Here is a 24,233-nt window from a genome sequence, read left to right as displayed (position 1 = left end):
CTAGGATATATACTAGAATTATTTGTACGTTAAATGCAATTGTTTTTTTACATTTTTCTACTATAATTATTTATATTACAATGAAGTAATATTTATATTAGATTATTTCTCAAAAAAAGAAACAAGAAAAAATATTAAATATAAAAAATTAGCTAACTACTTTAGTAAAATGTTTAGTTAATTATTATACTTTTTCATATTTGTTGGTTGGTATAACTACTAACCTAATACATCAATTGACCTAACTTTACCATAGAAAAAGTGCACTACTTAATACTCAATATACTTCAATCAAAAATGGGGTATCGGTAGACCCCCGTGACAATTGAAATACGGTAGAAATTACAAGAAGAGGATTATTTTTATTTTATTATTTTTAAAAGAAATAACATATTTACACTACAATTTAATATATTATATAAAATTATGCGACTCACTTTCACTTTAACGAAAAACCTGGGAAACTACTAGGAAGGGGCCCTTACGCTATCTACTGTTGCACATAGATACGTCTATGGAAACAATCGCCGTCAAGCTGTGACGTCCGCATGCGCATGCGCACGAAGGCTCCCACGTGGGAGAATATTGCACGTCCTGTCATGACAGAGCGCAGGCATTTATTTTATTATAAGATAAAAACGCGAAGTGCATATCGTTTGAATTTAAGTGAGACCGGCATCTTTTTTTATTTACGTTCATAAATAAAAATAGTTATCATTAACCATGTCTCGTTCAAATTTTCGCATTAAAGTCGATTTATCGAGATATTATCAAGATATTCGACAAATTTGTTGGATGTTTATTGATGGAACGAAAATTTTATTAATTTCTGATTTGAAGAAACATATAAATAAATTATTTAACATTAGTGAACCTTATCATTTGTGTTTAAATAATACTGAATATTTACCACCTTCTGAAGATGCTAGAATACTAAAAGAAAATGAAACAATTGTGTAAGTTTATAGTTGTTTTTATTAATTAACCTACATTATTCACACACACACACACACAGAAAATAAAATAATTATTATATCTGGTTACAGTGTTGTACCAGGTAGTGGTTTGGACAATGAAGTAGAATCAGTTATGAATGATGTATCAGCTTATGTACAAAATAAAAACATTAGCAGTAAGAAAGAAAATATAACATGCAATCATAAAGAAACGAAATCAGTAGAATGTGTTAAGGATGTAACACCAGTTCCTACGAAAGGAAACGAGCTTCTTCGAACTGATGATGAACTTTCTGATTTTAAAAATGGTTTAAATTTATACATATATATATATGTATTTATACTATTTTTATAAATTAGTTTTATAATACATAATTCAAATTACAGATGTATCATCTTTGGATGTGACATTTCATAGCATAATAAATGATACAGAGGATAACTATAGTACAGATTCTAAAACAATGAACAGTACTATTACAGATGATTATTGTTACGCGCAGAAAGAAGAAACTTCTAAAAATAAACGTAAAAGAGTGCGACATAAAAAAGGAAAGAAAAACAAAGACATATCGAGTGTAACAAAAGATTCCAATGATGATGATGTAAAAACAAAAAAAGCTAAGGTAGTCGATTCTCTTGTTTTGTCATCGGGAAAGCATATAAGATTTGATACTCCAATAAGTGAAAGACCACAAAATGATGACTACTGTGAAAATTCGTTAGTGAAACTCTATGATTTGGCAGACTTTTTGACTCCTCCTACATTTCATAATAAAAAAATCAAAGAAGAAATGAATGTACCAAAAAATACGCCTGATATTGAAAAAGATAATATTAATGATTCTAAAAACATAAATGAAAAGGAAAACGAAACGTTGAATAATAGTCATGACAAAAATATATCCAAGAAAGAAAGTAAATCCTCTATTAAAAATCAAACATTTTCTGATATTGAACCTGATCAATGTGTTCGTATTCCTGTAAAAATGCACCAAATAGAAAGTTTTGATATTATTGAATTCAAAGTAAATATTCAATTGTAATGTTATTGCTTTAATTTATTAAATATTTTCATTCTAGATATATGTTAAATTATATTTTACAGATGTTAACGATTGGATCAGATTATACACCAGAAGTATCACAAATAATCGTAGCACAGGTGATTTCAATCGACAGAACATCTAGTTTATTTACTTTGAAAATAATTAGTAAGTATTTATTATAATTGTAATTATTTATTTCAGGAATTTTCAAATCGTTTTAAAATTAATCATCACAATTAATCTTTTATTAATTGCAATTTTCAGAAGGATTAGATCAAATTTATGATGATAATGTACCTGCGGGAAAGTTTAGTATTTCCGAAGAGGAAACTAATAAGAAATCATCGATTTTTTTCAATCTAAGCTATTCTAAAATGATTGATCCGTGCGTTCTAAAAAAGTTATCTTAACACAATATAGCTTATTAAGAAATTTATATTAATTATATTTTATATTTTGACACTTTACGTTCCTGAATTTAAAAAAAAAAATAAGTATAATATCTTTTTTATATTAGCTCTGTAAAAAGCAGTTCCATGTGTGTTAAGAATTATTTTATTAGTGACTATCGAACAAGAATGTTTCAATTAATTATTTTTATTTTAAATGTTAATTTTTTTTTTTAATAATTTCAATAATAAATTGTTATACCAAACTGCTTTTTATAATATAACTTTTGTTGAACTCAATATAGTTTAATTGAAATACAATGTGACTGATTTGTACATATTTTTTTACAATCAAAATTATATCTAGTCAAAGACAAGAAAAAAAGTGAGAAGGCAGATATTAAAAATAGTTAAATAAAAAAAAAGATAAAGTTTATAGTAAATTCTTTGCAGAGCGGATAAGTAACTAAAATAGGGAGTTGGATTGCAACAGTTGTTCCACCTGTTTCTAGTGACGAATCTCATAATGGCGTATAGTTGATGGCGCTACAAGTATTATTTGAAGTTGTCCAAATAAATGGCATAATAGCAGATAACTGTGAACATTTCTAATAATTATATATTCCGTGGGTCAATAGAAGGGTATATACGGAATCATACACATGCATACATACGGAAGTAAGCAAGGAAAGGGAAAAGTTAGTTGGCAGATAGTGAAATATCATCAAATAAATTAACATACACGAGAGGAGAGAATATTCGCACTTTCAGATTCGCGCATTTAAACAATGGGAATTATAAAATATGACAATGAGTCATACGACAATTAACGATTTCTCACGAAAATTCAATTCGTGTTGTTATTTAAACCTCAAGGAAAAGTCAACCGGCACGAGGAAAACTTCAAGGCGTTGGCACTGCTGCTGCGTTCCCTGACAAATTGTAATACCAATTTTAAATTATACGAATTAGAAATATATATATACATATGTATATGTATACATATATATGTATATAAATATATAAAAATAAAGAAAGAAAGAAAAATAAAGTGAGAGAGACAGAGAGAGAGAGAGAGAGAGAAAGGAGAGTAAAAGAGAAAGAGAGAGAGAGATAGAGAAAGAGGGATAAAGAGAGAGATAGATATAGAGATATTGACAACGATTACGTTATTTTTAAATATTATTATAACAGTGTGTTTATCTGTTGTGAGAAATAAATAGAAATAGAAAGAAAGAGAGAAAGAAAGAAAGAAAGAAAGATTTATAGTTTGACAAGGGTACATTTTTGGTAGTGTATGGGGTGCACGTTAGCATCGAAATGAATCAATGGGATAGAACAATGTGTATAATACATTCGATACGTTTCGTCAGCTGATCAGAGTGTTTTTAACGAGATGTGAACAACTAGGAAATATTAGATTCAATTTTGCTCTGCATTCTGTTATAAATCATCACACGTATTCGCCTGAACATTTTTTCTAAGTCTAAAGAATAGAAAGAGGACAACACTAAACTGTAGAGGATCTTTTGTAGAAAATAAAGAAAGAAACAAAAAAAAATAATAAGGAAGGAAGAAAAGAAGGAAGGAAGGAAGGAAGGAAGGAAAGGATTAATCAAAGACTAAAAGAAAGACTTGAAAGAAATGGGGAACAAAAACAGTTGCTGTGTTTATTCCAGTCCTCAAGTTGGACGTAAGGAATTAACAGTCGAAGGTGTCACAAGAGGCCTTGAAGAACATCTTCCAGAAGGAGGTATCAGTGTTAATAATTTACAGCACATTAGCGAACGAGAACCTGAAGACTGGGATTCTGATCCATCGTTGCATCCTTGTGCTGGAACTATTTTCATGGAACGTTCTAAACAAGCTATCGAAAGTAAGCTTTAATCTGTTCATATTGTTTTTGTTAAAGTTATCTGATTATCGTGTTATGATTTTGTAAACACACACACAAATTTGATTTTATTTAATAGTATTAATAATAATTATTATTTTGTTACTTTCTTATAGATGGTATGGTAAGGAAAAAGAGTCAACATCAAATAGCAGATACAAGGCCTCTGAAAAAAAGTAGCAGTTGTAGTACCATATACTTGGACGATAGTACCGTTTCTCAACCTAATTTAAAAAATACAGTGAAATGTGTTGCCTTAGCTGTTTATTATCATATTAAAAATAGAACTTCACACAGACAAATTGATATATTTGACGAAAAGTTACATCCTTTAACGGTGAATTTTTAAAAAATATTTTTTCTTCTTTTTTTGTTTTTTTTTTTTTTTTTTTTTTTAACTGTCACTCATATAACAAAAAAATTGTTTACAATTGATTTTGTTTATTATTTATAGAGGGACGGTGTTGCGGATGATTATGATAAACATAATCCTGAGCATAAACAGATTTATAAATTTGTAAGGACTCTATTTAATGCTGCTCAATTGACAGCTGAATGTGCCATCATAACCTTAGTCTACCTTGAACGACTACTTACTTATGCAGAAATAGATATAACACCAGCTAACTGGAAACGTATTGTACTTGGAGCTATTTTATTAGCTTCTAAAGTATGGGACGATCAGGCTGTGTGGAATGTAGATTATTGTCAAATTTTAAAAGATATTACTGTTGAAGATATGTAAGTATATTTGTAACTATATTTTATATATTTCAATAATTCTTTTTCCAATTTTTCTTTCAGCAATATTTAAGGTATTTCAAAGTATTACATGTTTCATCATTTTTAGTTGTTACTTAAAATATTTATATTATGAATACAATATTTATATATATATATAATTTTTTTAAATTAAATACGCGTCTATGTTAAAATATAATGATAAAAATTTGATTATTTCTTTTCTTTTTTTTTTTTATAGGAACGAATTGGAAAGACAATTTTTGGAAATGTTACAGTTTAACATAAACGTTCCTTCAAGTGTGTATGCCAAATATTATTTTGATTTACGCACACTTGCAGAAGCAAATGAATTAACATTCCCCAGCGAGCCACTTAGTAAGGAAAAAGCGCAAAAATTAGAAGCTATGTCCAGAGTCTACGAAGATAAGGTAACAGCTGAAGCCCTACGTACTGGTATTAAAAAGTGGTATAGTTTAGATAATGTATGCATAGGTGGACCTAGACGTAGTATTGCTATTTTGTCCTAAATAAAATATTTCAATATACAAGAACACATGCAAATACATTGACATTCTAAATTTAGATGAAAATTCAGGAAGATTTTGTGTAAGTTTTTATAGTAATTATTAGTCTTTATAAAGTTCATATATATAAATATAAAAGTAACAAAAACTTTGTAACAAATCTATTATCCTGTAATTTGCATACAGGACTCCTTTTAATATTACCAAGAATAAAAAAAAAAGAAAAAGAAAAAAGGAGGTTCCATTGGTAGTGGATAGTTTTTTTTATTGAAATATTTTATCTGTCTTCTTCAATTCTCGTCGTTAAACAACTATAATATATCATGATCTTTGATCGGTAATTAATTTTATTTATTATAACATTTCAAATCATAAAATGATAATGTATATATATATATATATATATATATATATATATAACTATTTTGATTTATTATTTAACACAAGCGAATATAAATATTGCCTAAAATGAAAAATTGACTTAAACTTTGGCTATCAATCAAATGCTTAAAATCCATTTCAATAAAACAGATTTTAACGAATATAGAATGCTGTTATAATTTACTTGTTTTAAATATATACAAATGTTAACATAATATTTCACATTCTTTTAATAATATCATTTGATAAGTTTATTTTTTTTTTTGTAAAAGTTAAATGATCAATGTGTTCATGAACGTAGCAAAAATACATAGAAATATTTGCTAAACTATTTTGCTTTTCTATATCGATATTGACGTAAAATATGAGACAACAACGTTTTCATTATTTATTAACGTGAAAAGTAAAAATAGCAATCCTATTTATTGGTTATTGTTTCAAAACTATTATTATTATTATTATATTTTACATAAAAAGTTAGATCACCGACTTGGGACTGTAATAAGTGAGCAATATAAAATAATATAATATAATATAAGATACTAATGTAAAATGGTGCCCATTAATAGCGACAAGCGGTGAGGGGGGGAAAAAAGAAAAAGAAAAAAAAAGAAGTATTAACTTAATTAGTAATCTTCTTATTAAAGGAAATAACATGTGATATATATTAGTCAACTGTTATTCATCATCCAAAGCAGTTAATATATTGACTGAATTACATAAGGGCTAAACATTTCTGGCTGATATATATTAAAAAAAAAAAAAAAAAAAAATGAAAAACAACAACAACAACAAAAATAATGTAAAATAGAAATGTAGAGTGCAATTGGGATTTTAATACGAGTCATTAAGTTTCATTTGTAAGATAGAAAATGAAATATTTCACATATTGTAATAAGGTCACACGTTAAGGAGAAAAGAAAAGATAAAAAAAAAAGAAAGAAAACGATGAAAAAGCCAAAGCCATGTCACATCTAATTATCTTAAATATATTGTTAGAGTATCTTGTGCATATCTAGACGTATTGGAAATTTATATCTGTACATCTACGTTAATGTAGAAGAAAGTATATATGAATCATGTATATGTATAAATACGTACGCGCGCGCATTTTCTTATCAAATTATTATTATTATTATTATTATTATTATTATTATTATACAATTGCCATTTATGCTTTGTGATTTTTCGTATAAGAAAATGTTCATAAGGGCCAATCAAATTGTTTCTTTTTTTTATATTGATTTTAATCGTCGGGGAATAGATAATCAAATTAAAATGTTAACGAATATTAATCATTCATTCATTTTCACAATTGATTTTTGTTATCATTTTGTATTACTGCGATATAAAAAGTTATCGTTTGCACATTGTATTTTATAGGGACAAGTATTATTATTATTATTATTATTATTATTATTATTATCATTATTATTATTATTATTATTATTATTATTATTAATCATTATCATCTAAATATTTCTATCTTCCAAGAGAAATAATGTTTCCAAGCGATTTCACTTGTTCGTTAGAAATATATAGTTTGTTTATAAAAGTGAGTCGTGCTAATATATATATATATATTTTGCATGTTTAAAAAGTCTTTCTTTATATCTAAATTATTATAACTTTTTTAATCATATATTTAATAATTATATACATATATATATATATAAAATATCCTAGCTCCTCATTTATAAATGCGTAACATTAATAACATTTGTTATTTCTTTATTTACAAAAGACTATTTATTAATCATTTATTATCATCTTAAATGCATATTCACGATTCACAAAATACAGGACGTATTTTTCATAATATTTCAGTTCATTTGTTTATTGCTTGGTTTATATATATATATATATATATATATATATATATGAAACACCATCCTCTAATCAATAAAACTATCAGATACATTTTGACAGATTTTCGCTTTTTTATTCTTCGTATTTTTCATGATTTAATTTTACTTATTTATTTTTCATTAAAAACAGAAATATAAAAAACAATAACTATATGTATATATATATATAGATGTAATGATTTTAACTTTATGATACAGTTCCAAACATGAATGTAATTGAACGATATATTGTGCGCATCATATTTATTATTATTGTGTAAAATATTGCATATACAGATCTCATTAAATGAAAATCATTCCATTGCGATATACAAAATAAAAATAATTTCTTTTTTTTTTTTCAATTTGTATACTTAGCTGACGAAAAATACAGATGCAATAAGTAAATCTTTTGTGCATAAAATGGATGCGTTTAAAAACGAAAAAACAAAAACAAAAAAAAAACAAAAAATATACTTCAAACTTGCAAATTCTAGTAGTAAGTTCTCTATTCAAATTTCTGTGATTATATTTTTCTTACAGAAGATGATCTAGATATTAGATAATAATTATATTATAAATATATATATATATAGGATGCAAGAAATAGGAAGAAAGTAAATGTTTGATCGACAATTATTATAAAAATACATTCATACACGGCAAAAGAAAAAAAAAGAAAAGATCATTGAAAAGAATTTTGTAAAAGAATATTTAATATATTGGTGCATTTAGTTGTTATCAATAAATAACACAATGATAAATTTTGTTAAGAAAACGTTGAAATTGCTAAATGCATTTTCAAATAATAATACCGAGCTACGTGTCTTGTCTTTCAAATTGTAGATAAAGAAAAAAAAATGTCCATCGTTTGAAAGTAAAATAATTTCTATGTATGAAAGAAAGAAAGAAAGAAAGAAAGAAAGAAGGAAATAAAGAAACAGAAAAAAAACTGTAATTAATATTTAAGATATGATGACGAAGACGTGGATATATATGTTATTTTCTTAAATGACTTTGTTTATTTCACTGTACACAATGATAACATTATTATAACAAAAATAATATAATGTAAATACTCATGCATATGTACAATATTACTCTTCATTCTTTATTTCTTTTTGATATAAGACGTGTTGCAGTTCGTATATTACAAATTTTGAAATATTTTTTTTCATTTTCAATTGTAACACCAAATTTATGCTATTATGAGAGAACAATTTTTCAACGTTTATCAACTGCACTTATCGAACAAAAATTTGTCACTTATTATACTGATGAATTTATGTAGTATATATATCATTACTATTATTGTATAATTATCCAACAATTTTATAATAACAGCTTGTATAAGTGCATATATAATGTTATTTATATTTCAATAGTTTAAACATTGTATTAATGATAACATACGAGTAAGCTCCGTAGTAAATCCATTTGTATAAAATTGTCCACAGTATAATAAGCCAATTAATGATTAATAATTAAATAACTGTATATAAATGTGAAGAATATTCCCAAAGTTGAAGAACTGAATAATTACGAAATTACATTTTTATTCGTTTGTACTATTATTATTATTATTATTATTATTATAGATATTATAAATAGATTTTTTTATTATAGATTGGCATAGTTTTAATGTAATTATTTAAACATATAAAAATTAACGATTGAATTTATATTATATTTAAATTTTAAGATAAATTTGGGAACAAACATTAGCTAACGTATTTGTTCTATTACATTTAACATATTTCTTTTGTCTTTAAATTCATTCGATTAGAATAATTATATCATAATGATTTTGTCATCAAATGAATATTACGAAGAGGAGTAGGCAATATTTTCATAATATTCCTTAGAAGAAAAAATAACAGAAAAGAAAATTTTGAACAAGACTTGTAAAACTTAATTAAAATTTAATATGTAAAGGTCTACACATATGTATATATATATATATATGTGTGTGTGTGTGTGTGATTATTATATTTCACATACGACCAATTAACAACTTAACTCTAGCGTTTGTTATTGCTTTACTTATATAATAATATCATTTGAAATTTTATACTTATAAAATAGGTTTATATAAATATAAGGGTAGCTTTATTGTATGATTGAATGATATATATAATATATGTGTGTGTGCGTGTGTATAAAAATGGATACTTTTTAATCTGAAGTTCCATTGGACTTATGGAGTGCCGTTACAGAGTATATAATTACAGCTTATTATTATTTTTATATTTTATTAAAAGAAACAAAAAAAAATCATAATATTATATTAGAAATATAGTGCAATGAGACTGTCGAATTTAATACGTAAAGTTTGAAAACATTTACAGCGTATTCTTTCTCTCTCAATTTCTCTCTCTCTTTCTCTTTCTCTTTCTCTTTCTCTTTCTCTTTCTCTTTGCATTATATAATAATGTGTAACGTGGAGCTAAAGAATTTTAATATAAGCATAAATAGATGTAACATATCTCAAATTTTTGGTCCATATGAATAAACTCTTTAGTTCCTCGATACAGTTAAACAAGGGATAATATTTTTATTATAACAAAAATAGAAAAAAATTGGTTATCGTTTGCATTAACTCATACAACTCAATGATGATAATGTAATTATAATTGAAATATTAAGCTGGCTAAAAAAATAATATTGATGACACCACAATGTATAACAAAAGGAGATCGGGTCATGTTGATCTGATATCTACATCTTCATTTTCTGAAGACATAGAACTTATAAAATTTCTAGTACAACTATTTTTATAAATAGAACAAGGGGTTCAGTATAAAGACAATCTCGAATGAAGTCTTGTTGCGTCCTGTAAATAAATTGCTATGCTAAATTTATATATATATATATATATCTATGATATACGTAAGATATATTAATTATATAAACCGGAATCGCTTTATTAGAATTAGTTGCACAGTGTTTATACTTGAGATGAAAGATACCATTAAAGTATCCACTTTCTCAAGTCTTCCATCCTAAATAACTACAGTCCTATATTTTATTTAGTATTTTATTCGACAGAGAGAAAAAAAACATAATTAAAAAAAGAAAATAGAAAAACATTTTGCTAACGTATTATGGCCAATACTCTGAAAATGTGAAGTTGTGATATATAGACATATTAATTAATGAAACTTGTATATTCTTACTTTAATGAGACTTGTAATGAATATAATCATGTATAAGTATATCGTAAATCATTTTACTATTTAAAATTATCTAACTATCCACAATTGTACATTTTTCATTGGATTTTCATTTTAACATAAAAATGAAAGAAAAAAAACGCATTGTTCGCTAAAAAAAATGTTTTACATTGTATCTATATATTTTCTTTCTCTTCCTATACTACCTTTTTCTTTTGTTACAAATATTTTAAAAATTAACAAATATTATTTCTTTAACATATTGCAAAATATTTCATTTTTCTTAACGAATCAGATCTTTTCCTCTTTCTTATATTATTTATAGTTCAAATTAAATTTTCCTAGAAAATAAGTTATATAAAAGTATGAATTTCATAATATATTTATAAAAATAGTGTAAATTATATTTTTCAATTTTTAATTAAAATAAATGTTCTTTTAATTCAAATTTCAAATTTTGCCGCCAATTAAAGTGACCAGTAGCGACACCTGTGGTGGTTCACGTAACTACTACATATAATACTTTCTGACAGTTCTGCAAAGTGACAACATAGCGTACTGTGTTTGTTTCGTGTGTGAAATGAAATAATATTAAATTAATGATCATTTAAATCAATAACAGATTAAATAATTATTTCTGATTGCATTACTAATTAAATTCTTAATAATGATGCTTCATAAAATGAGTTCAAAATTGTGTCGTTTATGTGGTAAAGAAAAACAACAAGGTACAGATGTATTTAAAGATAAAGTTAAAGGTGCTGTGTTAATTTCTATTATTAATAAATATTTCTCAAAAGAGGTAATTATTAACTATAGATATATTGATTAATTATCTATTTTGTTAATTACCTGACAATTGTTAAATAATCTAGGTTATATTTTATATATTAAAATTATTTAGGTTATATCACATAGTTTATAATATATTTATATAATATATTTATATATTTTATTTGTTTAGGTTATAAATATATCAACGTCGGATGTATTCTCAAAGTATGTTTGTATGGATTGCGAACAGAAAATTTGTATATTCGATGAATTTTGTTTAATGGTTGCAAATGTACAAAAGCAATTAGCTGCTCCTTCCTTAGAAATTGACTTCGCAGAGGTATATATATATATATATATATGTATAAATCATTTTTATATTTATTGTTATTAATTTGTTATAAATGAATACTTTTTACAGGATATGTTATGTCATTTGAAAGAAAATGATAGTATTGAGAAATCCTCAATGAACAAACAGGATGCAAGGAAATCTATATGTCCTATATGTACAAAAAGTTTTAGATGTCAAGCGCATTTAGAAAGGCATAAACGTATACACACAGGACAGAGGCCTTTTATATGTACAGTACGTATATAATTATTATATACTACTTACTATTATAAAGTATATATTTCATTTATTATAATATACATTTAATTAAAGATTTGTAGAATGTCTTTCAATCAGCAAGAAATACTCATGAAACATATGGAAAGACACGAAGGAAAGAAACAATTTCAGTGCGCTAATTGTCATCAATCATTTCGTTATAAAGTATCTTTAAATTCACATATGATTAATTTTCATATGGATATGGATCAGTCGGTTATACATGGTCATGTAATGGCTATCGATAGTAATTCTTTTACATGTTCAGAGTGTGGTAAACAATTTGTAACTAAGTACAAATTACAAAGACATTCGAGGTGTCATACCGGAGAGAGACCGTATCATTGTACATTTTGTACTAAAACATTTTCACAAACAGGAAATTTAAAAGTACATCAAGTTAAATGTCATCAAATACCTGAATCGTTAACAGAGATAAGAGGACAACCTCAGAATAATACACAAGTTATAAATCGTGATATGTCAGCACCTTTAAATAATTTTCACGCGGTATATATATCGGAAAGCGAAATACAGAAGACTATTAACGAGACTATCAATTCAACGGATCCTAGTACATCTTATCTTAATAAAATGTATGAAAATCCTCTTTATATAGACGACGAGATAGAAACAATGCTGGATCATGATCTCGGTCAATTGGAACAAAATAAATATACTAATAGTTCACAAGATAAAGTATCTCTTTGTTTAAAACAACCAGAGACTCCTGAATTGTTGCATAGTTTATTATACGACGATTAATGTGTAATGATATTTAATATTGTCCTTGTAAAGTTTTCTCTATACATTTTTTAATGTAGTGCAATAATATACATTTTATTAGATATTTAAGTACAGTCAGCCCTCCTATAACACGGTTTCCTTTCAAGAAAACCTTTTTACAACACTGTACTTCTACAGCTGCGGCGGAGCTTGTCATTTTAAAGATACAGTGTTGCGGAAAGTATTTCTTTTCATCTCCATAGTCTGAAAACAAAAGTTTTTGGCCCATGACTCTGGGTCTCATACAACACCGTGTTATAGGAGGGTTACCTGTAGATGCTTATGCAATAATTTACAATACTATAAATACATCTAGCAATGTATGATAATTATTAGAAAAAGAGATTTTTCATTTATACATATAATATGTAAGTATTTATTTAAGTATAATATATCTAAATAATAAATTATAAAAGACTTGGTATAATTTACATTTAAAGAAAAGTGTATGAAATAAAAATGGTATAGAAAGATCAAATGATAAATCAAGTTAAATTAAGGTAGATTTAGGTTGTAGCAGTTATGTAGAAATAAAAAGATTAATGTAAGATAGGTTGAAACAAATAATTTAATTGAAACGATTGGATATAGTATAAAAAAAAATTTTTATTTTATTTTTATTTTATATATATATATTATAATATATATATATATATATTATAATATATATATATATATATTATAATATATTATTATATGTATAAATAATATAATATAATAATTATTATATTGTTATTATTTTATTTACACTTGTTATGTATTCTAGAATATTTATTTATTATTTTAGAATTTTGGATAATATTATTGATATTAAGAAGCGATTGACTGAATTAATAATTTTCTATGCTTCATAAAAATTGCGTCTTCATTAATAATGATAATTATAATAATAACAACAATAATACAATTGAATATGTTAAGAATGGTTAAAAAAAATATATATATATATATGAAACATGATCGAAACAAAAAGAAAAGAAAAAATACCTTATTCGTATAAACAATTTAACTGTACATAAAAAATAATTTAAAGAAGATCGTATGTGTGTGTGGCATTACGAAAGCATGAAAACATTGTTCGTTCATGCACAATTTATTAATTAGTTGCATCACAATTATATTAACAAATACATATTGATATCGTGTGTGTGTGATGATTTTCTTATAATTAAAGAGGATTTTATTCCTACAAGTTATCGCAATTAAAAGGATGTTCTTCAGATCATAATTAAAAGTTGTCAGTCAGGCAATATAAATTGGATATACTATTAAATTATTCAAATTGTAGTGAACTTACAAACTATATATATATATATATTAACATATTAATCAAATGCATATATATATCGATACATTTATCCGTCATATTCTATGTTTTTACAATCACACTTTCTCATCGTAGAACATAAAAATTTAACAACAATGCTTTTTTTTTTCAAAAATTAAAATTTAAGGCACAGCTCCTTCGTGGAATTTTGCGCCATTTGTTCTGTTATTAGTATTGTTTTTCTTTAAAATACGATTACGGAGCTGAAATTCATTATGATAAGAACATTGATATTATTATACGCGGCACGCGGTACTTTTACTTTAATCTTTTACAATCTACAAGAAAAAAGATATTACAATTGTAAATGACATATTATTATTATACTTGACTAATTCTTCACATATCATATCGTGAATACATTTTAGGAATTTTTTTCCTTTTTTTCAATTTTTCTTTTTTCTTTTTCCTTTTCACAAATCTACAATCTCACTTTATTACTTCCAAAAAGTAATTTAATTGATATATATATATATCAACTTAACTTAGTTTTATTAACATATATAATAGAATAAAATATCGGATCACACTCTCACAGATACGACGACATCAATGGAGAATATTTAATTGGCCTGTGTTTGTAGCATAAACCATTCCTTGACCAGGTTGTGGTGCCCATCTTATACAATTTAAACTAACATATCCAGTACTACCTGGAATATATAGCAACAGTTTTCTAATAAGCACCATATTCCTTCTATTATCTTTAATATCCAGATCAGTTCTTATGCTACGATGACGCCAATCTTGATCATGTCTATTGATGTCGTCATTGTTTGATCTTGGATTAGCCACATTATCAGTACCATGAACAAATTCATCCGTTCTATATGAATCACTGTGTTCGTTATAATATTCTGGATCTATTTGTTCTACTATACATTGTTTTTCTTTATTAGTTTCTTTATCAGTGAGTTTGAAAATTAATGCCATTAAAAATCCTCTTGGACGAATTCTTTGCGATGCTAAACCAACTAAAAGATGTTGCTTCGTTGGTGACATTGATACGGATACAACCGTTTGATCTATTTTTGTCGAATAAATTTTTTCTCCTAAAGTTTCCCATTGCAAACTGTATATATCTGAAGTGTATGTATAACGTTCACACAGATTATTGTCAAAGAAAAGAAGAAGAAGAAATGAAAATAACAATGATGAACAATAATAATTGATATGTTAATTACCTAGACTTGTTCCAATATTATGTGCTCCTGGCGATGACAGTAATGTTGTTATCATTTTTCCATCGGATGAAATATCAATACTAGCATCATTATGAATCTTACATTCGTGCACAACAATATTTTTCTTTGCTGAAAATTCAAATTTTATTTATTTCAAGAATAACGTTTAATATTTCAACAAAATGATATCTATTTGTTATACTTACGATCAGTTAGGTCTGGAATTTCACCATTAGAAAAATCCCATGCTTGAACCCGATAAGTTTGAGTTTCAATGCTATTAACTGTCATAGTTACTGGTATGTGATGATCTAAAAAAATAATATAAATAATATAAATATGTAGAATATCTATGCACACATAGACACTCGATGAAATGTCCTAATTTATTTGTAAATATTTAATAACAATAAGTATTATATATAATACAATTAATATACCTCCAAGATCGATATCATCGCTATCATCATTTCCAGTATCTTGTCCTCCACCACTTGTTCCTCCTCCATCACCATCTCCGTCCCCACCTCCACCACCTCCACCTCCGCCACCACTTCCTCTTCCAGTCATATTACTACTAGCATTTCTAGATTGTGGATAGTTGAAACCAAATTCAGAATAACGCCCGAATGTACGATTACGCCACATAGTTTGTGCCAAAACTATTGGATTTAACATTTGATGTAGATTCTGTTAGAAATGCACAAAATTATAATATTATTTATTTATTATCGATTTATAATATTTTATTGGAATAATATTTTGTCGATAAATGATCATTAACGTACCCTGGTTCTATTATGATATGGATATATCGAGCTTGGTCCAGGTTGATGATAATAATTATTATTGTTATTATAATTGTTATTGTTGTTGTTGTTGTTGTTGTTATTATTGTTGTTATTATTGTTGTTATTATTATTATAATTATTACTATTATTAATATTATTGTTATTGTTATTACCATTTCTTTCAACGTCATTAGGAAAATTATCAATGAAATATGGTGGAAGAATATGAGACGGAGTAATGTGTCTCCTTCTTTGACTTGCTGGTAAATTGCCTAATTCGTTCAATGGTATCCCATTAACTCGTATAATCGGAACATTTAATTCTTGTCTGCGAGATACTCCATTTCTATAAGATATTATTCTACGTCTACTACGATCCCTTCGAAGGTATCTATTAATATAACCAGAAGAAGGTGTAGAGACTCTTCTTATTATTGGTGGTGACAAACCAGGTCCCTGGTAACTTAACGGTCTTCTAGCATTTTGTTCATTTTGAATAAAATTACTCCAATTGATGGAATTTAATCTTTGATTTCCTTGTTCGATATCATTTAAATACCGAAGAAGTCTATTTTTCCAATAGTTTCTAAGATGTCTATTAATATCAGCTGTATTATTATCATGAGAAGAACGTAAATCACGAGAACCATTATTTCTGTAGGTAATGCTATTACTTAGAGGATATACATTATTTTGCCTTCTATTATTTTCTGTAGAGCTATCGGTATTTAACGGTCTTCTAGCATTTTCTTCATTTTGAATAAAATTATTCCAATTGGTGGAATTTAATCTTGAATTTCCTTGTTCGATATCATTTAAATACCGAAGAAGTCTATTTTGCCAATAGTTTCTAAGATGTCTATTAATATCAGTTGTATTACTAGTCTCATGAGAAGCACGTAAATCACGAGAACCATTATTTCTATAGGTAACGCTATTATTTAAAGGATATAAATTACTTCGCCTTCTATCATTTTCTGTAGAGCTATCGGTATTAGTCGAACTATTGTTTTGAATCCTTTCAATAATATTCTGTATCTCAACAGACAATGCATGTTCCGATGAATTATTAGCAGTGCTTGTACTTGCTTGCTGAAACTCATGATTTTGTGTAGTAAAAGTAGCAGTGTTATCAGTATTTATGGAATTGTTAACATGTGAAGTTAAATGATTTAAATTTTGACGTTCTTCGTTAGTATTATTACTTTGCGATTCCGTATTAAGTTGTTGCGGATGAAAGAACAATCTTTTCAATCGTTCTGCCATGTTCGGACGATTTCTATTAGTTTCTAATGAAAGAAGATCTTCTGTATTTGCTTGATTTATCTCAAGCGACGTTCTAGGATTTTCAGCATCGATATTTCTTTCAAAAATTTCTGTCTCGTCATTATTTTCTGATACCACTTGTACGTTGTTCCTCGAATTATATTCATCCGTTTGTAAATGATTATCTAGATTATTACTTCGAGGTATTTCTGTTCTATTACTACTCTGAGACGAGAGATCAGAACCAAACGGTCCATACTGACTAGACTCTAATTCTTGTCTCGTAGATACTAATTGAACTAATAACAAATCCGTTAATTCTAATGCTAAGTGTAGTAAAAAATACATCTCTATAAAAGGAAAAAAGAAGAAAAATAGAATATAATTAAAATGATATTAATATATACATTTATAAATTAATAAACGTTTCAAAAACTTACTATAGATTTGTTCGTAAAGCATATTACTTTGCGATCCATTTTCAGGTCTGTTCATTTGAATAAATTGCGTTAATCCTCCTACCATCAAACTAAGAACTTGTCTAAAATCAAACAAAAACTTATGTCAACATAATATACATATTTTAATAAAAAAAAATATCATACGCAAATGATACCTTTATACATTAATATAAATCGTACCTAGCTTGAAGACGAGTTGCTTCTCGAATTTGTTCTATTTCTTCATTTTCACTATTAGTAATATTGTCCATTTGATTGTTACTATCAAAATTCCTACCGATATTATTTTGAGCAAGAGCTCTTTGTTGACGAACTAAAAATTCCAATCGAAGTATCATTAATTGTAAAAATTCTGAAGTACTTTGCACTTGATTTCTTTCACCACTATTTTCATTGGATGTACTGTCGCATATGTTGGGAGGAGGATTTCTACGCGAATGCCATGGCCTTCTTACATTTTCACGAGAATTACTTTCATTATTTGAATGTGATCTGGAACCTCTTTTAGCTGCCAGTGGCGATAATCTTGAATTTCTATATATGTATATATATATTTATTATTTATTTATAGAAATGATTAAAATAATCTATAACAGATTAAATATTTACCTTAAGTACATTGGTAGTCCATATTTAGGAAATTTTTGAAACATATGCGGTCTGTTTTGTGAATTGATATTATTTGACGACGATGACGACTCAGGTTGTATTCTTTGATTCAAATTTTCCGAAATATTAGACGAATCTTCTATATTAGTATTAAGATATTCATTATTATTAATGTTATCGTTATTAAGTTGCATATTTACATCTTCAGAAGAATACTCTACGTTATCACTTGTCTGCATTGTTTCATTTGTAACAGAACTTGGATTATTTACTTGATTATTAACTAAATGTGAAACGTTAGGTGATTGAGAAGTTGTAGCAGTCATTGCAGAAATAGTTTGTAAATTAGATGCAATTCCAATATTAGAAACAAGACTTGATATACTTGGTAACTGTACATTTTCATCGTTATTCGTTAAATTAGAATAAGTATGATCATTTGTCGCATTATTTGTATATTGTGAATTATCAGGAAGATTACAATTTTGACATTGCGAGAACAGATTTTCCAATATATTAGATAAATTATGCGCCTCCATATCGCGTAATTCAGAATCGCTTGGTAATAAATTTGATAAACGTATGTTAGTAGAATTTTCTGTCTCATCGTTATTGCTATTATGATTTTGTGAATCACTATTGACGAATTTTGATGAACTTGTTATTCCTGTAGATGTTGAAGGTTGATTTTGATCACATACTTTAGTATTATTACCAGTCTCACTATTCTCTCTCTTAAAATTTTCTAAAATAGTCTTGTTAAATTTTTGAATAAATTCGCTTTGAAAATCTGTTGACATTGATGAAGAATTCTGTCCAGAAGTCGAAGGCCCAGGCCCAGCGTTTGTAGTTATATTAGATTGTCCAGCTGATGTTTCACGATTATTATTTTGTCCTTCAACTCGTACAGTTACGTGTAGCGAACGTATTTGATCTTGCAAGTCTTCCCACATTCTACGCACCTGCCGTAATTGGGCAATTTCTATTCTAGCTCTGTACAAAATAGATATAGACAAAATATTATTTATTAATTTTATTATATATATATATATATTTTTTTTTTCATCTGACATGTTTAAACAAACATTTTATATCAAAGAAAGATTAAGAAATATTTCTGTATAAAAAATGTTGACATACCTACATAAACGTTGCATATTATCTATCTGCCGTCCAAGAAGACGTATCCTAAGTCTAATTTCCAAAGGATGAAGACCGACATCTTGGTCCGACCGATTAACGGATAATCTCCATCTTCTAATTCTTTCCTCCGTATCTGGATGTAATAATCGTTCAGAACGAACATTATCACCTCTTAATTGATTTTCAGCTTCATTATTTTCACATTGTTGTTGATTGTCCGTTGAACGTTCACCTTCTGTTCTTTCTTTTTTTCGAGGTATATTTGTTTCTTGCGTATTAGCATTGTTGCTTGTGCTTGAATATTCTCTTTTCATTGATGCGTTACTCGTATTCGCAGAAGGATTGACAGGTTGTTGTTGTTGTTGTTGATGATGATTAGTTGAACTACTACTAGAAGGATTAGCTTCTGGTACTGTACGTTGTATTAATCTTCTAAATTGACTTTCTTGTAAACTTCTAAATGGATATAATGGTGGTTGTTCGTAGCTTAAAGAATTAGCAGATGTCAGAGTTATTTGATTTCTATTAGAAAGTCTATTCTGTTCCCTTTGAATTCTATTAGAAAGCCTATTCTGTTCCCTTTGAATTCTATTCTGATAATACCTTTGAATTATTTCATCGGATCTAGATCTTGTATGCGTTCGTTCAGCGAGCGAAGATGTACGATTATTATTATTATTATTATTATTATTACTATTATTATTATTATTTCTATTAGACGAGTCTAATTGAATCCAGCGACTAGTCCATCTTCTTGAATTAGAAGCATTACTCGTACTCGCTTCATCAAGATTCGAATCTGAATTACTATTTTCTTCAAGAAGCCAATATCCATTCTCAGATTGTTCTCCACTATTTTCATCGTCCACAGTTTCATTCTGCACATTTTCTGTATTATATACATGCTCGGAGCATATGTTTCGTCTAATTTCATCAAATACTCTTCTTAATGAAGATGAATTTCTATATAATAGAATAATTTTATTTAAACACGTAAACAAGAAAAATACAAATACATTAATTAAACAGTGAAGTGAAATGAAAGAATTACCTATGTCTGTTACTTGGATCAGGTAATACGTCTGTTGTATTAGGAGGATTTCTTGCCATTCTAGCAGCTCTGAGATCAGATGCATTATTCAAATTTTCTATTCTTCTCGTATAACTATTCATCATTCTAATTTGACGAAATGTATTATCCCATAAATGATATCGTGGTAATACTTCAGGATCTTGAATGGCTTCCAGTTGATTTCTATATTTTCATATAAAAATATTATATATATATAAATATATATATTTTATGTGTTACAGATTTACAAGATGGTAATAAAAATGGAAAAATTCGTGGCTTTTATTTTATATATATATATATATATATATATATATATATATATATATATATATATATATATATATATATATATATATTTGGTCTATCTACCAAAAAATTCTGCCCAATGATTCTAAATTTATTGAAATCATTATTTCATTTTAATTGAAAAACGAATAGAATTTTCCAGTAGATAATTAAAATAAAACAGATATTAAAGTGAATAAAGCCAAGAATTTATAAAATAATCTTAATATAATAGAATATACCTTATAATATACCTTAAAAGGGTTCTGTAATGTTGTTCTAAAGGAGAACGGTCTTTCTTTGGTCGATATGGTAAAATATTAGCGATACCTGTGATTAATTTTCTTCCAAGATTATCAAATGCTACATACCTATAAAATATATATATATTTTTTTTTTTTGATAGTACAATAAATTCGATTAGATTCATTAAAAATATCAAATAAAAGATATATTTAAGATATTAATGAATAATTTCAGTTACCTCACTTTTTCTTGATCCGATCCTGTTGAAGCTACTGCAAAAGGTTCAGATTTGCTCCAGTCCCAAAAATGAATTTCATTAAAAGTTGCTATTGCGAGTAACTGTTCAGATGGATGAAATGCAAGAGATGCAATAACGGTATGACTTACAGCATTCCATATTTCGCTACCTCCCTAATATAACATTATTATGTTATTTATTTCTAACTGTAATTTTTATTCATATTAATATTATAAAATATTTCAAATGTAGCTTACACTTAAATCCCATACACGAACTTGACCACCGAGACAACCAGAAGCTAATATTTGACTTGAAGATGGATGGAAAGCTATACACCATGGTGTACGTGGATGACCAGAAAGTGTTCTTATATTTTTTCCTGTCTTAACTTCTGTAATATATACATTGTGATTTCCATGCGTAGATGCTAGTTTAGTCCTAAAATATAATAATTAATTTTTAATGATATTAAATGTCTTTAGATGAAAACCAATATGACGTACCCATCAGGACTAAAGACCATTAAAAATGAAGCTCTAGGAATCCCAGGTAAATCGCATTTCTATAAAATTATAATTTAATCAAATAGTGTAATTATATGATTAACAAAAAAGATGAGAAAAGAAAGAACATATCTGGTTGTATAAATTTCTTTTACAATATATATATATATATATAAATATGTTTAAATTTATAAAATGAAATATGATAATATATACTTATACGTACCAACTCTCTATGACTCTTCAAAACAAGATTTGTTTCCGCTATAGATTCAAGTTCTCGTGCACTTGTTTTGTTTATACTATGAAGACCTAAATCTCTTAACATAAGGTTGCGTATCACATTCTGAGAAGGATTGCTATGCAGCAATATCGACCTTTTTTTGACTTTCCCCATTTATTACTGTTGTTTTGAGGATTCTATTAAATATGGTACGACAAAATATTTATAAATATATATATATATTTTTTTTTCATTAGGAACAAGAGAAGAATTTGGAAAATACAATTTGATTGAAAATCAATCAATTTAAACTAAAATAATTAACACGTTCACTATCAATGTTACATATCTGTATCATACTAATTTTTATTAACAAATTAGCGTCACCTATTTGTAATAATAGTAATGAAATTTTGGGCTATGATTGGAAAAATCATTGTTTACAAAACAATAGCAAACGTGTTACAGTTTTTAATTCGAATTAGATACTTTCAATTGCAATCAATTTTTTGTGCAAATAAAAAAAAAACGAAAGTAGTGTAATATTGATAATATTGATATTGATATTTTTCATTGTAGCTTTATTTAATAAATACATTCATTAAAGCACCAAATTATACACCATTCATGCAAATGAACTATATATATATAATTATTTGTTTTATTTCTTCAAATATAAGTATATCTAAAGAAATAATACCAAGATTATTACACATAAAATTAATAAGAGGATGTGCGATTAATAATTAATAAAATAATAACTTAAAAATAATATAATGTCTCCTTTTTGTGCCTGTTATTTTAACATTAACACATTAAACGCCACATTAATCAGCAGTGATCTACAATATATTTTCCATTCAGACCACTTTGGTCACCAATGACCAACATTTTTCTTTCTACAAATGATGGATTATCATAATCTGAACAGAAAAGTTAAACAAAAGACACTTGACGGTTAATGTGTTAATAAATTTCCTGTATAAAATATTTTTATACAGGATATTATACAATATATTATATATTATATATTATAAATTATATATAATATATAATATATGTTAATTGAGAGAGAAAAAATATATCAGTTACACTTTTATTCTTAATTTTCGTTTCGCAGTCAATAAAACAATTTTGATAATACATAAAGAATAATTCTTAACATATATAATTTAGCCAAATAATAATACAAAGACAAAATTTTGTATTTTTTTGTTGTTTTTTTCTTTTACAGATTTTGTACAAAAAAAAAACTGACATTCCTTGTATGGTCATTAATAATAATTCTTATAATTATAATATTGTCAAAATATCAGGCAATATTTGAAAAATTCAAATATAAATATTAAAATGTGAAAAAGTAAATAACATTATATTGACTAATATAGTATATAAAATGGAACAAAAAATATACATATATATATATATATAATACAAAGTAACGTACAAAAATATATATACATATATACTAGTACATATATATATATATTTTTTTTTTTTTATAAGTAATTACCTACTGTGCATTTAATTGTTTACCAAGTTAGTAGTGAACTATTTAAAACATCACGAGAAGAAGAGATTGCCACTTAATAAATTCATGACATTGAATTATCTCAGTTTGAAATAGAATTCCGAATGAACGTTAAATCCAGCTGGATGCAATATTTTATGCGATTAACTTCTTTCATCAGCGTCGTTTCTTCAACAATTTGACACTTCGCACGTCATCCTAGAAAGAAATTCCATTCG

The 24,233-nt window shown here is 26.4% G+C and overlaps 4 protein-coding genes across 5 annotated transcripts; 3 read left to right on the top strand and 1 right to left on the bottom strand.

Moving 5' to 3' along the window:
- Positions 1–213: 213 nt before the first annotated feature.
- LOC107070326 (uncharacterized) lies at positions 214–2,599 on the top strand. Its single transcript, XM_015328414.2, has 5 exons — positions 214–956; positions 1,047–1,264; positions 1,344–1,984; positions 2,065–2,170; positions 2,270–2,599. The coding sequence occupies exons 1-5, from the start codon at positions 724–726 to the stop codon at positions 2,413–2,415; spliced, it is 1,344 nt and encodes a 447-aa protein (XP_015183900.1). The 5' UTR covers positions 214–723; the 3' UTR covers positions 2,416–2,599.
- Positions 2,600–2,835: 236 nt separating this feature from the next.
- Positions 2,836–11,008, top strand: CycY (cyclin Y). Its single transcript, XM_015328424.2, has 4 exons — positions 2,836–4,270; positions 4,405–4,625; positions 4,743–5,029; positions 5,271–11,008. The coding sequence occupies exons 1-4, from the start codon at positions 4,039–4,041 to the stop codon at positions 5,557–5,559; spliced, it is 1,029 nt and encodes a 342-aa protein (XP_015183910.1). The 5' UTR covers positions 2,836–4,038; the 3' UTR covers positions 5,560–11,008.
- Positions 11,009–11,470: 462 nt separating this feature from the next.
- On the top strand, positions 11,471–13,545 carry LOC107070305 (uncharacterized). Its single transcript, XM_015328372.2, has 4 exons — positions 11,471–11,759; positions 11,922–12,071; positions 12,153–12,320; positions 12,399–13,545. The coding sequence occupies exons 1-4, from the start codon at positions 11,625–11,627 to the stop codon at positions 13,107–13,109; spliced, it is 1,164 nt and encodes a 387-aa protein (XP_015183858.1). The 5' UTR covers positions 11,471–11,624; the 3' UTR covers positions 13,110–13,545.
- Positions 13,546–13,792: 247 nt separating this feature from the next.
- LOC107070304 (uncharacterized) lies at positions 13,793–24,213 on the bottom strand. Of its 2 annotated transcripts, XM_015328367.2 has the most exons (16): positions 23,998–24,213; positions 22,488–22,681; positions 22,262–22,320; positions 22,013–22,196; positions 21,756–21,928; positions 21,514–21,642; positions 20,963–21,166; positions 19,909–20,874; positions 18,769–19,761; positions 18,340–18,693; positions 18,139–18,239; positions 16,430–18,048; positions 16,082–16,331; positions 15,848–15,952; positions 15,642–15,770; positions 13,793–15,539 (listed from the first exon to the last, which is right to left on the bottom strand). In XM_015328367.2, exons 2-16 carry the CDS (start codon positions 22,656–22,658, stop codon positions 15,007–15,009), a joined length of 5,970 nt encoding a protein of 1,989 aa, XP_015183853.2. In that variant the 5' UTR covers positions 22,659–22,681; positions 23,998–24,213; the 3' UTR covers positions 13,793–15,006. The 2 variants fall into 2 exon arrangements, with proteins under 2 accessions (XP_015183853.2, XP_015183856.2); XM_015328370.2 differs by lacking the exon at positions 21,514–21,642.
- Between the last annotated feature and the right edge of the window lie 20 nt (positions 24,214–24,233).

This window comes from Polistes dominula, unplaced genomic scaffold, assembly GCF_049000335.1.
Source record: "Polistes dominula isolate Pdom_NZ unplaced genomic scaffold, Pdom_raw_medaka contig_27, whole genome shotgun sequence".
NCBI lineage: Eukaryota > Metazoa > Arthropoda > Insecta > Hymenoptera > Vespidae > Polistes > Polistes dominula.
Note: the sequence above shows the minus strand (reverse complement) of the source record. Positions and strands in the feature narration are given on the sequence as shown.

Excerpts from the sequence above, each read along its gene's own strand:
- LOC107070304 (XM_015328367.2), bottom strand. The coding sequence starts at position 22,658 with ATGGGGAAAGTCAAAAAAAGGTCGATATTGCTGCATAGCAATCCTTCT. Across the intron at positions 21,929-22,012 it reads TTCGTGTATGGGATTTAAGT|GGAGGTAGCGAAATATGGAA; the intron begins GTAAGCTACATT and ends ATGTTATATTAG. Across the intron at positions 21,167-21,513 it reads CTTTTAAGGTATATTATAAG|AAATCAACTGGAAGCCATTC; the intron begins GTATATTCTATT and ends ATGAAAATATAG.
- LOC107070305 (XM_015328372.2), top strand. The coding sequence starts at position 11,625 with ATGATGCTTCATAAAATGAGTTCAAAATTGTGTCGTTTATGTGGTAAA. Across the intron at positions 11,760-11,921 it reads ATAAATATTTCTCAAAAGAG|GTTATAAATATATCAACGTC; the intron begins GTAATTATTAAC and ends TTATTTGTTTAG. Across the intron at positions 12,072-12,152 it reads TAGAAATTGACTTCGCAGAG|GATATGTTATGTCATTTGAA; the intron begins GTATATATATAT and ends TACTTTTTACAG.
- LOC107070326 (XM_015328414.2), top strand. The coding sequence starts at position 724 with ATGTCTCGTTCAAATTTTCGCATTAAAGTCGATTTATCGAGATATTAT. Across the intron at positions 957-1,046 it reads AAAGAAAATGAAACAATTGT|TGTTGTACCAGGTAGTGGTT; the intron begins GTAAGTTTATAG and ends ATCTGGTTACAG. Across the intron at positions 2,171-2,269 it reads ATTTACTTTGAAAATAATTA|AAGGATTAGATCAAATTTAT; the intron begins GTAAGTATTTAT and ends TGCAATTTTCAG.
- CycY (XM_015328424.2), top strand. The coding sequence starts at position 4,039 with ATGGGGAACAAAAACAGTTGCTGTGTTTATTCCAGTCCTCAAGTTGGA. Across the intron at positions 4,271-4,404 it reads TTCTAAACAAGCTATCGAAA|ATGGTATGGTAAGGAAAAAG; the intron begins GTAAGCTTTAAT and ends ACTTTCTTATAG. Across the intron at positions 5,030-5,270 it reads GATATTACTGTTGAAGATAT|GAACGAATTGGAAAGACAAT; the intron begins GTAAGTATATTT and ends TTTTTTTTATAG.